The 18,344-nt window shown below is 31.5% G+C and overlaps 2 protein-coding genes across 3 annotated transcripts in view; both read left to right on the forward strand.

Annotated features, from left to right (window-relative positions):
• The window catches only part of LOC125869835 (uncharacterized), a 525,520-nt gene that overhangs the window by 438,080 nt on the left and 69,096 nt on the right, over positions 1-18,344 (forward strand). The gene's annotated exons all lie outside the window — the stretch shown is intronic.
• LOC125869947 (adenylate isopentenyltransferase 5, chloroplastic-like) lies at positions 9,450-12,137 on the forward strand. The gene is made up of 2 exons (XM_049550339.1): positions 9,450-9,744; positions 10,589-12,137. The coding sequence occupies exon 2, from the start codon at positions 10,617-10,619 to the stop codon at positions 11,610-11,612; it is 996 nt and encodes a 331-aa protein (XP_049406296.1). The 5' UTR covers positions 9,450-9,744; positions 10,589-10,616; the 3' UTR covers positions 11,613-12,137.

Here is an 18,344-nt window from a genome sequence, read left to right on the forward strand (position 1 = left end):
GTTATTAGAGAAAGTACATTTCCTAGTCCCTCAATCATCGTAGTCTTCGCATAATTTAAATTTGCATGATAAGTGTGAAATTAGGTCTTAGGCCTAACTCGACCTAACTCACACCCCAAAATCTAGCTTAAAGAGGGAGGATTGCTTAGCATTAACCACCAATGTGGACTTTTGTCATTCTTTAACACTCCACCTCACGCCCAGTGCTTAGCATCTGGTGCTTGACCAATTTTGATTTTTGGAGGCCCCAACATTGGGCGAGATTCATGGCCCTGCTCTGATACCATGTGAAATTATTAGGTCGTAGGCCTAACTCACATTCCAAAAGCTAGCTCAAGGAAGGAGGATTGCCTAGACCTTATAAGGAGTACACCCATCTCATTAACCATCACTGTGAGACTTTTGTCCTTCTTTAACAATAAGATGCCAACTGATCTATATCAACGACCATAGTATCAAAATCTAGACACTATTTTGATGAAACTTTAATGAACTAGACACTCTATCTTTGAAAAGGAAAAGAACAAGAAGAGTAAAATCAGGCTCTTTTTCAACAAATATTATTAGTTTTCTCTGCACTTGAATATTTAATGGTATGGAGAGATGATTCAAGGAACTAGCTCAAGCTGATTAGAAAACATTAATATGGTGGAAGACATACTTTTGGTATTTCTCACTTTCTGCACTAGTGCTTCTTATTTCTTTCTTTGACCAAATCTAGAGAAATTAATCATTTATTATACACTCTTCGTCCACTTTCATATGTCCACTATATCAAAATAGATGTCAACTTTTACCTATTCAGTTTAAAAAATCAAAAGATAATTTATCATTTAGTTCCTAATTTATATTTGTATAATTAACTAGTCATATAACTGATCGCAATTTTCTTAATTATAATTGACACATATATAGTAGTATTTTGCAAACCTTAATTATATTGTCTCATGCATACATTTACTTTCCACAATATCTATACATGTATCATTAGCCAATATGCAATTGTATAATATAATGACATGTGAGCTAAAGTTTGTTATCATTAGCCAATATACAATTGTATCCAAGGATCTAAGAAGCCATTTTCTTTAAATTTGATAAATAATTTTCTCATTGTTTGACTTTAGTGTAAAGTTTATTTAACTTTTATTTTGTGATGAATACATAAAAATATTTTTAAATCTTGGTGCATTTTGTGTTCTTGTAACATTATCGCGCATGCACAATGACTAATAGCCATGGTCTAACTTTTATTTCATAAAAAAAATATAATTTGAATATGATGATGGGTCATTATCAGAAGAAAAACAAATAATTTGGCATTGACATATCTTCAAATGATTGCCATGATAAGTTATAAGTCAATTATCTTCTTAGTGCAACAAAACCTTTTGGAAGTTTAATGATAGTATGATAATCATCTTTTTTGTCTTAATTTGAATGATGTTCAATAGGGTTTCAATTTTTTTTTAATATATTTAAATTTTGTAATGCTCTAGACACATGTAGCCACTTAACTTTGTTTCATGAGTCAATGAGAATTACCCACTATTAGGCATTTTATAACATCTTTTTTGTGCGAGCGTCATTCAACGTAAACTTGGTGTACAATTTGTAGTGTTTTTTATTTTTGTTTTATTAGGTATACATATCTGATATTTGAAATTTACTGACTCAATTACTTAAAACCGTGTCAAGTAAGTCCAATAAGGTGAAGATATTCTTAATATTAGGTATCGAACTTGAGACCTCCGATTAAAAATAAAAATAAAAACTCACTCGTCTCACTACACTTCTTCATCATCATTTGTAGTGTATTAAAGCAAATAAAAATGGAGATTTCAAAAGATAAGTGTCACTTTTCTGTTAAATTTCTTAATCAATCTTTTTCTTTATTAAGTTGAACAGATATATGTACACTCAAATAGGGAAGGCTGCTTATTAAGCATTAGACCCTTTATATATTGTAATCATGCCAAACATGATTGCCAACTTACATAGGGTTAATTATATACTATCATCATTAGTCTTTCTAGAAAACCTAGAGTAAAATGTAAGCTATTTCTTCATAACAATATTATTGTATGTGGGTTAAACAAACTCGATACAATTGACATGTATGCGCCACGGATAAAAAAATGAATTTTGGACCTAACTCAACTTTAAATGTTATATATATAGCTTCACAGGATGGTGAAGATTGTCCAAAACTATATAAGGAGATCACTCATCCTCTTTTCATCTGATGTAGCACTCTTCAACACACCACCTCACATCCAGGGCTGGACAACGAAAGGTGAACAATTTAATGTGGGGGTCCAACATCAAGTGAAACAAGCATTGAGATGAGTCCTGCTCTGATGCCACATTAAGAATTAGATCAATTTTAACCTAACTTAACTTCAAAAGCTAGCTCTGGAGAAAAGGATTGTCCAAGACTATATAAGAAAACCACTCATCTCTTTTTTATTCGATGTGGAACTCTTCAATAGCTAGGTACATACTATTATATATTAATATAAAGGTTAAAATTAGGATTACTTCTCCATCAAATAAAGCTATTACCAAAAATGAGTTTTAAGGATGAAAATAAGTGGGCTCAAATGTTCAATAGACAAACAAAATGACTAAGTCACCTCAAAACATCATCCTATATCACCTTAAAGTGTCCTTAGAATGTGTAGCACTAATTAGCATATATGTTATATATATGTAATGTCACAAGTAAATTCAGAAGAAAATAATGAATTACGTGCAACTTTTTACTTACAATCTTCCAATAACATAAAAGAAGAATGAGATGTCATGGCAAACACATGATATATACTCCATATACTATATTATAAAGGAATATATACCTCAACTCCACTTAATTCAATCAAGTTTCTTGAAGAATGGAGGGGAGAGGTACCTACCTTTTTTGGGAAGCATTCTTCTTAAAGATCCCTTAATTCCAAATTCTATCAAAATTAAAGTGATTTAAAACCGAAAGTTACATCACAAAGGAATTGAAAAAGAGAAAAAAAAAAAGAAAAGGTATATTACTATTGAGGGGCAAAATGGAATTAAAGAATTTGTGTCCGTACAACCAACAGGTTGCATATTCATGGATAGTTCAATTTTAAGAAACTTCCCCTAGGGCCCCTAAGGAAAATGTTTAGGGTGTGTTCGGTACGGAAGAAAAATGTTTTCCGAGAAAATAGGTGAAACTTTCCCTAGGGCCACTAATATTTATTTGAGCTTAAGGCACCTTAGATCAATTTAGGGTGTGTTCGATACGAAGGAAAATGTTTTTTTAGGATTATAGGCGGCCAATTATTTACTTATTTTCTTGTGTTCGATATGTAAGCAAAAATATTACTTGAGAAACATTTGTATATAATCTAGACAAATGATATGGAAAGTGGGGGGGGGGGGGGGGGGGGGGGGGNGGGCGAATATTATGTGTGTTCATTTGTGTAACTTGTTTTCGATATGGAAGTTATTTTTTATTTTTAAGCAACTTATTTTCAAGAAAAAATATTTTAATTTTTTTTTTACCAATCAAATATGAGAAAATTAAAAAATATTTTTCACCGTACCGAACACAGCCTTAAGTTTGTTTTATGATGAAATTTTGTAATGTGTATACGGATCGACCTGTCAAAATTCGATATTCAGATAAAATTGGGGAATAAAGCTAGGATTGCAGAATCCAAATCTTGTTCCTTTTTTCAAATTTAGGAGTGAATAGTACATTTTTGCAAGTTTAATTTGTACTAATGGAGACTTTAAAATAAATTAATAATGTACTATATATTGGATATTTATTTCCATTTCTTACAACTATATATTTTGGTTTCCATATTTATTGTTATTTCATGACTTACTAACAGTCTAACATATTGCCTAATTAAGCTAGATTTTTTTAATTTTTGCTTAAGAGCAACAAACCCTATAGTAAGACTATAGAGGATGGAAAAATAACTAATTGCGAGATTGTAAAAAGTAGAGAAAAATTGCAAAGTAAAAATATGTCAAAGCATCAATAAGATGTCTCAGATTCAAATCTTGTTAATAGAGAAATCTTCGATAAGGAGTTATTCCCTTTAAATGAGCCCATAATTTAAATTAATCAGAGCAGTAAATTCTGAGAATCAATTGATTAAACAAAAAAATAACTCCAGAATTAAGATTCCAAAGTCCATTCATTATTTTCTGAAATATTATGGTTGATGTTCCTATTCCTTTTATCACGAAAAAAGATTCTTCATCTTCCCATTTATCTAATGCCATGTTATGACTAATATCCCATTCCTATCCTTAAGTAAAAGAAAGAACATGCAACTATTCTATGGAACATTTTCATCTTTTTTCTATTTTTATTTCTCCAATAAAAACTGTACATAGGGGTAAATTAAATTTCCAAAAATTCCTGATCAAATATGTGGTTCCAAGCTAAAATGTACCTAATTTATGTTCTTATAGGAAAATGTACCTAATTTATTGTTTGGTTGTCTTATTACTACAAGAAAATATTGCATTAATTATTAAATTTATCGATAATCTCTAGCTAATCCGTCATTGAAAAAACTCCTAGCTAATTATATTTTCTTATAATTTATCGTTAATCCGTAACAAAATGAGATTAAAATGAGACTTTTTCTATTTAGCTACAAAATTTTGTCTATTACTGTGTCACAATCCAAAAACGGACGTGATGACACTTGTCTATTTCCACCAAGACAAGTCAGCCTCAACCCTACGAAAAGAGAGAACATGCGGAAAACAGTAAAGCAAGAACAAGACAAAGGCGAAAAACTTATTCATTCTAAACAACACCCCAAAACTTGATTGTCATGTGTACAAACCACTAATAAAAATACATAATTCAAAGATAAATACAAGTCTCAGTCTTTATTTCTCAAGTAGAACAAAGTTTAAAAGAAAAAGGAAAAGAGGGCCCGCCAGGATGACAGACACCTCTCAGATCCTTCAACAAGCCTCGATGTCAGGAGAAGAAGAAGAAAAAGATCATACGGGTCCAGGCTCAAAACCTACACAAGTGTAGAAGCAAGGGGTGAGTACCAATAACACAGTACCAACAAGCGACCTACTAAACAAAACAACTAGCTAGAAATCAAATACCCCTTACACTCCAACTGAACCTCCTCAAACTACAAGCTGCACAGAAATCAGCCCAAACTAGCAATTCTATAATACATGACTCACAAGGCTCAATATTCACAGTTCAATCTTCACAATTCAACAATCAAACAAATCAAATAAGTCAATCTCAATGTCAAGTATTTCAGTTACATGTAACAAGTACATCAATCACAATCAGCAAGTAAGTCATGCATAAGCATCAAATGCATCATGTCACAATGATCAATCTCTTGCTGGAACCATTTTCCATCGGCACAATATCACTAGTCGAAACCATTTCCTATCGGCTTTATATCACATTACTAGCCGAAGCCATTTCCCATTGGTTTTATATCACATTACTAGCCGGAGCCATTTTCCATCGGCTTTATATCACATCACTAGCCGGAACCATTTCCCATCGCTTTATATCACATCACTAGCCGGAACCATTTCACATCGGTTTTTATCACATCCTTAGACGGAACCATTTTTCATCGACTTTATATCACATCACTAGCCGGAACCATTTTCCATTGGCTTTCTATCACATCACTAGTCGGAACCATTTCCCATCGACTTTATAACATCATCACATATCTCATCACGATGTTCACAGTCAATGCATACAAGCAATATCACACCACACGGAAGAGACAACAATTCATACCACTCAAGTCCACAATCATGCTTTCAAACATTTCATCAATCAATAAGGGTTACAATAAGGCAATTCACATCATTATGTTCATCACATAGCCCATTTCATTTCAACACCGTTTTATTCGTTTAGATATAACAAGTGGACAATTTAAACCCTTCACCTCATCCTCATTACTCCCAACACACAATCAACAAAGGAATCATACGAATTCTACTAGAATACTGCAAGGTTTAGGAAGCCACTTGCCTTAAATCAATCAACAATAACTCCAATATATAGTTGAATCTTCCCCTTCCGAATCATTTCAAAGCCACAAAATCTAGAAAAAAAAAATAAGTATTCACAATTACTTTCCGAAAACAACAACACCCACAATAATTTCCTTGAAAGGTGGGTCAATCAACACAATACCCAATTCCAAAAATTAAGATTTGAATTCGAAATTTAATACTTGAAAACATTACTCAAGGCTTTAGGAACTCATTAGGGAAAATCATTTCGAAATAGGACTTGAAATCAATTCACAAACTCCAATTTAGTTAAGAACTTAGGTTCTTGACAAACCTCATTTTTCACCAATCAAAACCTCTTATTTTGATGTTAAAACTCATTATTAATCAATGGGAAATGAAGGTTTAGGATCAAGAACACTTACCTAACTGATCTAGCATAAAAAATCCATTCAAAACTCACCACCAAGGGTTCCCCAAGTTCAAAAATGGTGAAATGGGGCTTAAACCCCAAAATTTACAGCAGAAGCCCTCTTAGATATCACTTAAGCAAGTTAAACCCACTAAAAAAGCGGGCATCGCTTCTGCAATCAGGCCTTCGCTTAAGCGAAGGTCACTTCTGCGATGAGGCCTTCGCTTAAGCGATGGTTGCTTCGCAAATGCGAAGGTCAACAAAGGTTTACCCTTCGCAAAAGCAAACCAAGCCTTGATGAAGCTTGCCTCACAAAGTGAGCCAACTCTCGCAAAAGCGGAGGTGCACCAGAACTCAAACGTCAGAAAATCGTCAACTCTCAAAACATCGAAAAGACCCTCGAGATTCATTCGGAACCTCGTACACACAAACCACATATGAAAATAATTATACTCGATATTTTGGACTCAATGGAATCGTCAAAACATGAATTTGAGGTCTCATTGACCCGACGTCTGTGAAAACCACAAGAAAGTTACTCGCCTAAAAGGGCTAAAACAAGCTCGGGACCTCTCAAAAATCAACCAAGCCTAAAATCATCCCCAAATTCAGTGGAACTCTCAAAATTCTGATCCGAGCATCCGAACTCCTAATGTTGACCAAAGTCAACACAGGCTAAAATTCCATAATTTCACAACTTAGGACTCATCCTCAAAAAGACTCGAAAAAATGAAATCGACAACTCTTATGGATCAGATTTCACATTTCGGGACTGATGAAATCGACGGAATTCCATCCCGACATTCGAAACTCCAAAAGACACCAAAAACCACTTTCTTAACAACTTAGTCTTTCAAACTCAAAACTTACCAAATTCTCAACTTTTAACTCCAAGTTCAAAGACCAACTATTTAAAACTTAAACATAGGAGACTCGCGGTCAATCACGGGAGGGCAAAACAGTAATTTCCATGAAAAACAAAAAGTAATCGACCGGGTCATTAAACACTGATTCTTTATTTTCTAGTAGTGTATTTTGCCAAAAGAAAAATCATTTGTGGGAACTCATCAAACATATTGTGCATTACAAAACACATTTAACAGAACAAAAAAGGAAACTAAGACCTTATTTTTGGTTTTCCACTCAGTGTCTGGAACTCTCATTGGAGCTCCGACTAAATTTGAATTGTGCATTGTAGGGCCCGTTCGGAGATGGAGCTCCCAATAAGACTTTTTCCATACTCAGGACTTAAATTCGAAACCTCCGATTAAGGGTAGAGTAGTCTCACCACTACACCACCAACCCACGGTAAAACAAGACTCACAAGAAGCGACATTAGCTAATGAGGTGGTAATAAGAAACTAAATGCGGAGTTAGGAATAATTTATCATGTCCGTTTGGATCATCTATTATCATAGAAGCATCAAAATTGCTGTAAACCAATTTCATTGGCCGTTACTTTAAGAACAACAACTTGCCAAAAAAGTTCTTGTTGATAATGTGATCACAAGTGTTTAATTATCCCAAGATAATAAGTAGCTTTAATCCTAATAATTAACTAAAAAAAGAAGTTAGTACTACTAAACAAACATAGATTAGGGAATTCAAAGTGATTCCTTTATATAGGATCCACATTCTAGTTTTAGTTGATTAATAATAATTCTAAACTAATTTAAAATATTGTTTAAGTTATCTCTTCTCCTTAGATATTAAATAGTGACCCTATTTATTTTTAATTTAATTTGGCTTTCTGATGAGTGCTTTAATTAAGTTGAACTTCGCAAAACTGTCTTATTCTCTAATTAATAACACTATAAGTTCATCCTAACCCTAGTTAATTTTTGGAACCTAAGAATTATTCTGCATGGTCCCCCAAGAATATGTTCATTTAATTTCATGTTGCATCAAATGGCTATTCTTGTCCAAAAAGGAAGAAAGACACACACACCACTCCTTTTTGCTAATTTTTCTTATTCACTATATGAAGAAATTCAATTCTTCTCATCAAAGGTTTATGTTGGTTGATTTTTCAGATAATCGCTTAATTAATAGTTATTATACCAAAAGTCATATTTTCATTTTATTTTTTCTATAAAAAATGACTTTCAAAAAATAATTAATAATTGAATTACTATTTGAGAAATCAACTTAGGTTTACGTCAATTACAAGCTTGGACCTAAAATACTTGTGACAAATTCAACACAAGAAGTTCGAAGTGTTGAAATCTATGTGATTATTTCATTTTAATTTTTTTGAAGTATGTTAGTCTTATTGTTTTGATAAATTTTAATGATGACACCAAGGGGGTGTTTAGCTAAGCTTTTTTTAGTGACTTAAAAGTCAAACATCAAAAGTAAATAGTTATCTATTTTTAATTTTTGACTCTTTTTTTAAGCCTAAAGTTAAAGTGATACTTCGGCAAACACCTCTAAAAATTAAAAACAGCTAAAAGTATCTGAAAATAAGTCCAACTCAAATGCCCTCTAATTTCATGTGATTTGTATAGAACGATGAAAAAGTAGACATTTTTCATTAAAAGGAAAATCGATCTCAATATATATTCCAAAGAAGTAGAGTTCTAAACAAGAGAGTTGATATCAACAACAAGAAAGAAGGCCAATGGCTCGTACCACAAGATCATCTAAAGATGAAAACACATATCACATGGAAGGATTTTTCAGAATCAAGAAAAATTAACTCACTCAATATGAAAATATGTTAGCAATAAGTCAACAATACACACAATCTTACAAGAAAAGACAACATATGGTCATCACAACCAATATAATGTCACTACACTTAATCAAGGACAAACATAATAACCTTGAAAATTTTCCTTAGGTTAAGAAAAAGTTGAATAGTGAAAGAAAAAAGAAAAAGAAAGGTTAGAAAGCTATACAAGTAGAGTGACTACAAGGCAATCGATCTATCTAATCAAGATACAATTACTTATTCTCTAAATTGGACTAAATATCGAGCATTATAATAAAATTCTCATATCAATCATTATTTTTTAATAGGCGTGTAAAGTTTTGAGTGGATGAATTGAAGTGGATATAAGTTAACTCCAACTAAAATGTGGCACGTATACGTCATTGTTAAAAAGATGCCAAAACTCAATAAATAGGCATCCACTTGAAAGGTTCTGCAGACAATTGAATTAACACCAAACAAGAGATATATCTTTTTTCTATCTTCGAACAACCTTAGTTACATACATATTGATGAAAAATACATAAAATTAGTTCCAAGCTCTCTGCACACTATTTTTTTTCCTATTTTCTTCTCAACGTTCGCCGCATAAATAAAGGTACGATACGTTTAGTGGTCATTGACTTTAATTTACGTGGTCTTTTAATTTGTTAGTAACTTTTCATATACTTTATTATCTTTCAACGGTCTTTTTTTTTTAACTAATCGAGTACTTGATGTTGCAAAAATTAACATTTAGAAAAGGGTTGCTATATCATTTATTTAAGGGAAAAGGGTTAAAAATGCTCTTAAACTATGTGAAAGGAACAAAAATGTCCTCCGTTTATAGTTTAACTCAAAAATACTCTTACCGTCAATACTTTGGTTCAAAAATGCCCTCCATTTGTAGTTTGGTAAAAAATGCTCTTGTTGCCGATACTTTGGTCCAAAATGCCCTTATTGTTATTTAATGGGTCAAAAATGCTCATTTTCCAAATAAATATATTATTATTTTCTTTTTAATACATTCTTTTTCTAATAATGTTTTAAAACAAATAAAAAATTAGCAAATTTTATCTTACTTCAATTCAGAAAAAAATAAAAAATAAAATATTTTTTTATTTATTATCATTATTTTCTATCGTTATATAAATATAAATTAATGATGGATATACTATGATCTTATATATATGACATATATTATCTGTCAAAAGGGTACATGGAGTTATTCTATTTTAATTGATAAAATGAGATGAAGAAGAAAAAAATATTTCCTACATTTTTATTTGTTAAAGTGATTTTAGAAGAAAGAAAACAAAAATAGTGTTCTTTAATAATATTTTAATTAGGAAGAAGATGTGTTTAAAAAGAAAAAAAATTCCCTTTATTTAATTTCTCAATTGTTATTATGATCGAGTATCGACCATGAAGTTAATATTCTTTCATTGTTTGTTGTTTAACAGGTTTGTAATTAACTTAACTAACACGACGATGAATATTTTGTTACAACATATTGCACCAACATTTGTTTCTTGCAAACATCAACCACTTATTAATTTCCGGGATGGTCTAACGATTGATCCGTTTATTCCCCCTCGACGAAAGGACAAGGTGGTGATAGTTATGGGTGCAACAGGCACGGGAAAATCTAGACTTTCCATTGATTTAGCGAAACATTTTTCAGCAGAGGTTGTGAATAGCGATAAAATGCAAATTTATGACGGTCTTGATATTATAACAAATAAGGTTACCGATAAGGAGACTTGTGGAATTCAACATCATTTGTTATCAATTATTGATCCTAACGAAGTTTTCACTGCCACGGACTTTTGTCAACGTGCTACAAAAGCTGTGGATTCTATCATAAGTAAGGGTCAACTACCGATCATTGCTGGAGGGTCAAATTCGTATATTAAGGCACTAGTGAATGATGACATTGAATTTAAGTCCAGGTATGAATGTTGTTTTCTTTGGATCGATGTAAATTTGAAAATACTACAAAAGTTTGTGTCAGAAAGAGTCGATAAGATGGTGAAAGAAGGGCTTGTAGAGGAAGCAAGGGAATTTTTCAACCCTGATGGCGATTACACAAGTGGAATTAGACGTGCAATTGGAATACCAGAAATGCACCAATATTTCATAAATGAAAATAATAAGATGATTAATGAAGATACCAGGGACAAGATGCTTCAAATTGCTATTGAAAATATTAAAGTCAATACATGCAAATTGGCTTGTTGCCAACGTCAAAATATTCTTAAACTTGAAAGCCAATTTGAATGGAAAATAAATCGACTTGATGCCACTGAAGCATTTGAAAAAAAAGGTATTGAATCAAATCAAGCATGGCATAGGATTGTATATGAACAAAGTACTCAAATTGTTCGTCATTTTCGCGGTGAAGAACTTCTCAATATCCCCTCTCCTCCTCCTCCTCCTTCTTCGTCAACTTCCTTCTTGCCCAAAGTTGCTACTATGACGCACTAGAAGAATATTGCCCACATATTGATATATGTTTACTATATATATCTTCATAGTGTGACAATATTTGCTAAAATCAATAACATCGTCACTACATACGTTTGAATCTTTGTTTGTACACCCAACAACAGATCTTTCATGATCAGACATCTCGTCTGTATGGAAGAATGGAACTACTACTCTCTTGGTGGGAAGTGCCTTAGTCCCCTAGCTACATAAAGTTGAGTGGTGGCAGCTATATGCGCGCACTAGGTGCGCGCACGAGCCAATTTTTGATACCCTATGTCATTGGGTATTTTTCTTTATGTGGGGTTTTGTTTAAACTTTTTGAATGTCTATGTTGTATTCTATGTACCTAAAATAAACTTTGTACAACATTTGCCACCACCCCCTTCACACTGAAAAAAAAAGGAGACTTAGTGGCATTTTGGATTTTATATATATTCTGTACTTTGACATGAGCTGTATTATTCTATATATCACTTTAATGTAAAATTAAAGTATTTTGCATGTATGTACTATATTATGTATATGAGGGAGAAAATGACATAAATAGTCCTTCAACAACTATAGGAGTAGGTCTAAAATGTTCCCTGAACTATACACTTAACGGATTTAGTCCATCAACTATTCAAAAACTTGTCAGTTTTGGTTCCTTAACTATACACTTATTGATTTTAGTCCTTTTACTATAAACTTACCGATTTTAGTCCTTTAAGTATTCAAAAACTTATCAAGTTTGGTCTTTGTCCATTTTTTTAATACAAATAGCTTAGGTTTATATTAACAGAATCTATGCCTCGAGAAATTAAATCCTTTAGCAACTTTTTCTGTTGGTTCTCTCTCCGTTACTTTTTCTTCAAATTAACCTTACGCGAAGAACCTTAACCTCAACGATTAAAATAAAATTCACGAGGAAAGAAAATATAAGTCATAATTTTATTCAACAGAGGATAAAATGAAGCATATTTTTGTTACTAATGACTTGAATATGTTAAACTTTATTATAAAAAGAAAAAAGTTATTATCCGTTAAATCCAAAGTTTGTACTCCAACGATTTCATTGAACGAGTTTGTTTAATTTTCAGAAATGGTAATTTATAAAATGGTAGATTTGCAATTTTTTAAACTTTTTTTTTAAATAGATCAATTTTATTATTCATTTTATTTTACGTAAAGAAATTTGAATAAATTAAATAAAATTTGCATTGATTAGCATGATGCATGATAAGTTTCTCGAACAAAAACTATCAAAATTTAGGATGGTGCGTATTAAAAACCAAAGCTATTTATATTTTAAAAAATGGACAAAGACCAAACTTGATAAGTTTGTGAATACTTAAAGGACTAAAATTGGTAAATTTATAGTTAAGGGACTAAAACCGATAAGTGTATAGTTAAGGGACCAAAGCTGATAAATTTTTGAATAGTTAAAGGACTAAATCCATTAAGTGTATAGTGTAAGGACCATTTTAGACCTACTCCTATAATTGAGGGACTATTCATGTCATTTACTCTATATGAGGTGATGTCTTAGGGAAATGCATCGTGTTTGTTTATGATTCAATGAATGTCATCAGTGCGCCAATAAGTGATACTCCCTTTGTCCGTTGTCCACTTTAGAAATATCACATAGATTAAAGCAACAATGATTAACATAGTAAAGTTACAATTTTACCTTTATAATACAATTTATAATTCCAAAATAAATTAACTCAAGATAACTAATTAATGTTGGGAAGTTCATAAGTTTATTTACTTTATTTATGACAACTTTATTTAAATAAGGGTATAATAGGAAAAAATTTATTGTCCTTTCTTGATTTGTCAAAATGGACAACTAAAAGAGAAAATATGGACAATTAAATAGAGACGGAGGGAGTATATGAGTTCCTCCACTTTTTATGGACATTAAGAAATTTATTTAATATGTATAAATAATTTATCTAAAAATTGAGTAAGTTATTTTTCTAAAGTTTGTGTCCCAGCAAAACATGCTTTCAAGCATCAACACTACTAAATTCATCATTTCGAAAATCAAGTTCTAACGATTTGATTTATGGAGTAAAATGTGTTCATAAATGTATATAGTACGAAATCAATTGTATGAAGGCTCAATGTGAACTTGTATTATACATACATAAATCCAAATTTTGTAGTTAAAATTATGTTCATATTGTTGCAAGTATATATCTCCGGACCTTCTAAGAACGACTTTCAAAAGTAAGCAGTAAATTGCGTACCTCTATTTGATATAATAGACATTGGAATTTCATGCAATCTTACTATTTTCTTCAAGTACAACTTTGCGTAATAAGTCTCAATATATGTTGTATTAGAAGAAAAGGTGCAGGCTTCATGAGCCTATTCACAATCACCCAAATTGAATAATTCATGGTCTTAGTATCAGTTAAACCCACAACTGTGTAATTCTAATTAACTCACAATCACTAATCTAATTCAATCGAACTTCAAGACTAGCAAGTCTTTAAATCTCTCTATATACCCATCGACATCTCATAAGGTCGGAGATACACTAAGGTACCCATAGACTTATAACGACTCAAGACATCAATGATAATATGACTGTAGGAAAACTAATGGAAATAACTATGGAAAAGAAAAACAAATAAGAGAAGTTGGATGTTCAATCAATCACACAAGGGCACTAAGAGAATCAAAATCAAAGGCATATAGAAAATGATTCTTGTAGCACTAAAATTTGGAATATAATAGACAATCATCCTCAATCCCAGCATCCAAATTAAAGGACTTGTAGTACTTGTACGGACTTCCCTATAAACATGAAAAGAATTTACACTAGGTGCATGTGACCCTATATATGAATATGCTTCCAAGGGACATTGATTTGACACACACTTCCATAGAAATTTATTCTCTCCACCTCAATTTACGTGATACATTTTTCTAGTCAGACATTTTTATAAAAATATTTCTCTGTATTCCTTTTCCCTTAAATTCGTAGTTGATAAAATATTTTTACATAAATCGAGATAAAGAGGATATAAAGTATGTATATTGTGTCTCTCAATAGGATTTTCTTCTTTCTTGGAATCATTTGAAAAGGTACATAACATCTAAGAATCCGTTTGGATTATCTAAATTGAAGAAATTGATAAGTATCAAATGCTGGAAAAATGTTTTGATTATTATAACAGATTATATAAACAAACAATTATGTGTTTGAAATTTGGATGGAAGTGTTGAACGGATAATAAGAAGTTAAGGTGTTTGGTAAAAAAATGTTGATAAATATTTTTTTTCTTAAGTGGCTGAAGTGTCCTTACAACTATTTATTAAAAAAAGTATAAATCTAAAAGTATTTTTTTATATAATAAATAGATAATTAGGAGTTACTATATATTTTCAGAAATGATAAAAAATATTTGGGATAAAATAATACAAAACTTAATCAAACTGAAAGGGCTTTTAAAGTTATTCTATATGTTTGGATGACCAACTTATAAATTTTGGCATATTTGTCAAAAATAAATTTAAAAAACAATACTTAAAAGATAATTTAATCACCATAAAAGCTTAATTAAACATTCTTTAAGTCATTCTTTTTTAAATAGATGGTTGGAGGAAACATATCATACTTGTTTGACATATGATTTACGGATCGTTTGGTACGATAGGATGGTATTAGTAATGTAATGAATTTTAATACATGCTTTAGCATGGTTAAAAATACGATTGTTCCTTGATGTGAGGTCAAAAATATATAATTTAATCATTATTTGTCTCACATTTATTATTTATATTTTTTTTTTGAGCATTAATTTTATGAATTGTGCTAAATAGTGTAATTTATTTGTAGGAGTAAATTGATGTAAGAAATTTGAAGCTAAAACGAATTAAAGATGAAATGTTGAAGAAAGAAATGAAGCAGACAGCGTAATAGATTAAACTTTATAAAATAATATATATTTTGGTGGAAGCAGAATTGGAATTGGAATTGAAAACTCCACGTGGCATCATATGAAGAATGGGCAGGAAACTAGGCAGAGCACTGTTTACGCGTACAGGAATTCTTATTCCGCTTGTATTTTGATTCCTAATTTATTTTGGACTCAGTTATTTTATTCGGGATTTTCTACATTTATAAATAGTTTATAGAAAAAATTATTTGGGGAATAAAAAAAATAGTAGGGGAAAAATTATAGGGCATTAAGTAAAAAGTCATCAATACTTTTTAGGGTTCTTTTCTTCTTATTATTTTCTTAGAGATTAGTAGCTAAAAGTCCTTGTTCTGGGACAGTAGCTACGGATTGAATGTTGATTATTAAAGGCTTGTTGAATTAATTCTTGGTTGTCATTATAAGTTACTTCTATATTCTTGTTTTAATATTTTATGCTTGATCTCCATAAGATAAATATATTGTCTAAACTTAAATCGGGAGAGGAGAAGTTAGATAGACCAGAGAATATAGAGAGCTTGATTGACCTATTAAGTTGAGGTGATTTGTGTTCAGAAGTGACGCCCGAACGAACAACTCGCTTGGTTACGAAACATGATGAAATATAAATGCTCGCCAATTAGTCTATTTATCCCCGTTCAACGATGTAGTTAGATAGCTAACTGGGGTAGGCGACTAGAGGTGTGAACCCGACTCATACAATTAACCCTGTAAATCAGTAACTTGACAACTAAAATTAATTCTAAACCAAGAATATGATACATGAAATTCATTGCATGCTGCAGCCCTGGAATTTTCCAACAATTGTAAGTAATTTTATTATTTTGTTTGGCATTCTTTTCTTTTGGCACTCTTAAATAAATAATTATACTAGTATAATTTAGTAAAAATAGTTAATTGACAAGCCCTTTGGGTTCAATAATCTGGTTCTTTTAAGAGTCACTATATTACTTGCGTAACCGCGTAGAAATTAACTATTTTTCTAGGTTATACTTTTTCTTTTTATTTATTTATTATTATTTTTTTTCTTTGTTTAATTAGTTTTTTTTTTTCAACAATTATTATTTTTCTTTCTTTGAATAATTTGGTACTCTTATTGATATGGATGATTGGGATAAATCGTGATTGGGTGATGAATGTTTATGTCATATATGTGGTTGTCAATATATTCATTGGAATGGTTGTCCTAAATCTTCACTTCCCCCGAACCGCTATTATGATTCTTCTATTATTTGTGATGTTGATAGGGGCGATGAAGTAGAGAATGCAAAACAAGAGATGCGTAATGGGAATTCACTTATGGAATGTACGGACATGCTGGACAAAGTTAATTCAAAAATCACCGAACAATTATTTGAATGCACAGAAGAGCACAAAAAAAATCATAAAACTGCTAGATGAGCTTGACGCTATTCAATTAGAAATTATTGTCCTAGCAAAATTAGAAGAGATTGCATCCCAACAAAGAAAAAGGTATGAAAAAGCAAAGATAGTGAGCCAATCTTGGCTACAAGAACAAACTCAACTTCTAAAGTTTCAAGAGTCTATTTGTGATGGTCTGACATACCTGACAACCCAATTGATTGAAGGAAGACTTTTGCTCACACAAGAAATAGATCAATTTGGCTCAGATATTCATGACTTGGAGACTCACTTGAACAAAAAGATTGAGGCGTCTGATGCCCAATTATCAATTGTCGTGGATAATGACCAACTAGTGGAGCAAAAAGAGGAATTTCAACCATTCAACTACACCTTATTCCTTAATATTGATGTTGAGAAAGAGTACAAAAGTGAGAATGTTTTAAATAATGTTGCTTTGAAGTTGAGGCAAATTGAATTTCATTCAAAACACTTTTCTGTAAAATCTGAACTAATAGATGAGTGTATAGATGAGGAACAAGGCCCCTACATCTTAAATTTTTTTAGTCCACGTAGACAAAACGACATTCCTCACTTAAGGGCCAAGAAGTGTAAGATGCGACATATAGTACTTGGTTCCTTTATCTTTATACCACCACCCCATGAGAGGAACAGAAAAATAGATGTAAAGTTAGGGGGACAATTCATAAGTTCAAAGTGGAAAGAAAAGTGGTGAACTTAATTGTGTCGTGTTGCGACGTTAAATTAGGCGTTTATAATTGGGAGACAACCCAATTTATAGTGTAACTTTTTTTTTTCTTTTAGGTTATTTTTTTGTGTTGTTTTTACAAATTTTGGAGAATTCTGAGTATCCGAAATTTGGAGCTAAGGAGCACGTTTGAGCTTAAGTGTGGGGTGACGACCCTTGATGAAAATTAAGAGAACATGCTACTAGCTAGACCTAAAGGCCTTAGGGAGTTTTCCTAACCCTTGTTTTAAATTTTATTTGATGCTTTGGGGACATAGCATCTTTTTAAGTGCGGGGTGGAGGAATGAATTTCTAACTTTTACTGTTTTATTGAGTCTTTTCTTTTTTAGGTTGGGTTACTTGGCTTTTGTTTTTGGTTCTTTTCCTGAGGATAATCCTTTTGAATCGAGTGCCTTTTATTTTTTTTAGGAATAAGTTTATTTTAATTATTTATTTTTTGAAAGAAAAGAAAAGACCCTTTTGAGTGGTGTGATATTTGCTATTTAAGCCTAATTTTTTAATAGTACTTTCTTGTGAATGCTTGATAAAAAAAAAATGCAGACTCTTTGACACATAAGCTCATGGTTGTGACTTTGTATATAGCTTATTTTATTTTGTAGTTTGTTATGATCTTGTATCTCTTAAAAGTGGAATTGATCCATCTTGATTGATACTTGTGCCATGTGT

The sequence above is a fragment of the Solanum stenotomum genome, chromosome 1 (assembly GCF_019186545.1).
Source record: "Solanum stenotomum isolate F172 chromosome 1, ASM1918654v1, whole genome shotgun sequence".
In the NCBI taxonomy this organism is placed as follows: Eukaryota; Viridiplantae; Streptophyta; class Magnoliopsida; order Solanales; family Solanaceae; genus Solanum; species Solanum stenotomum.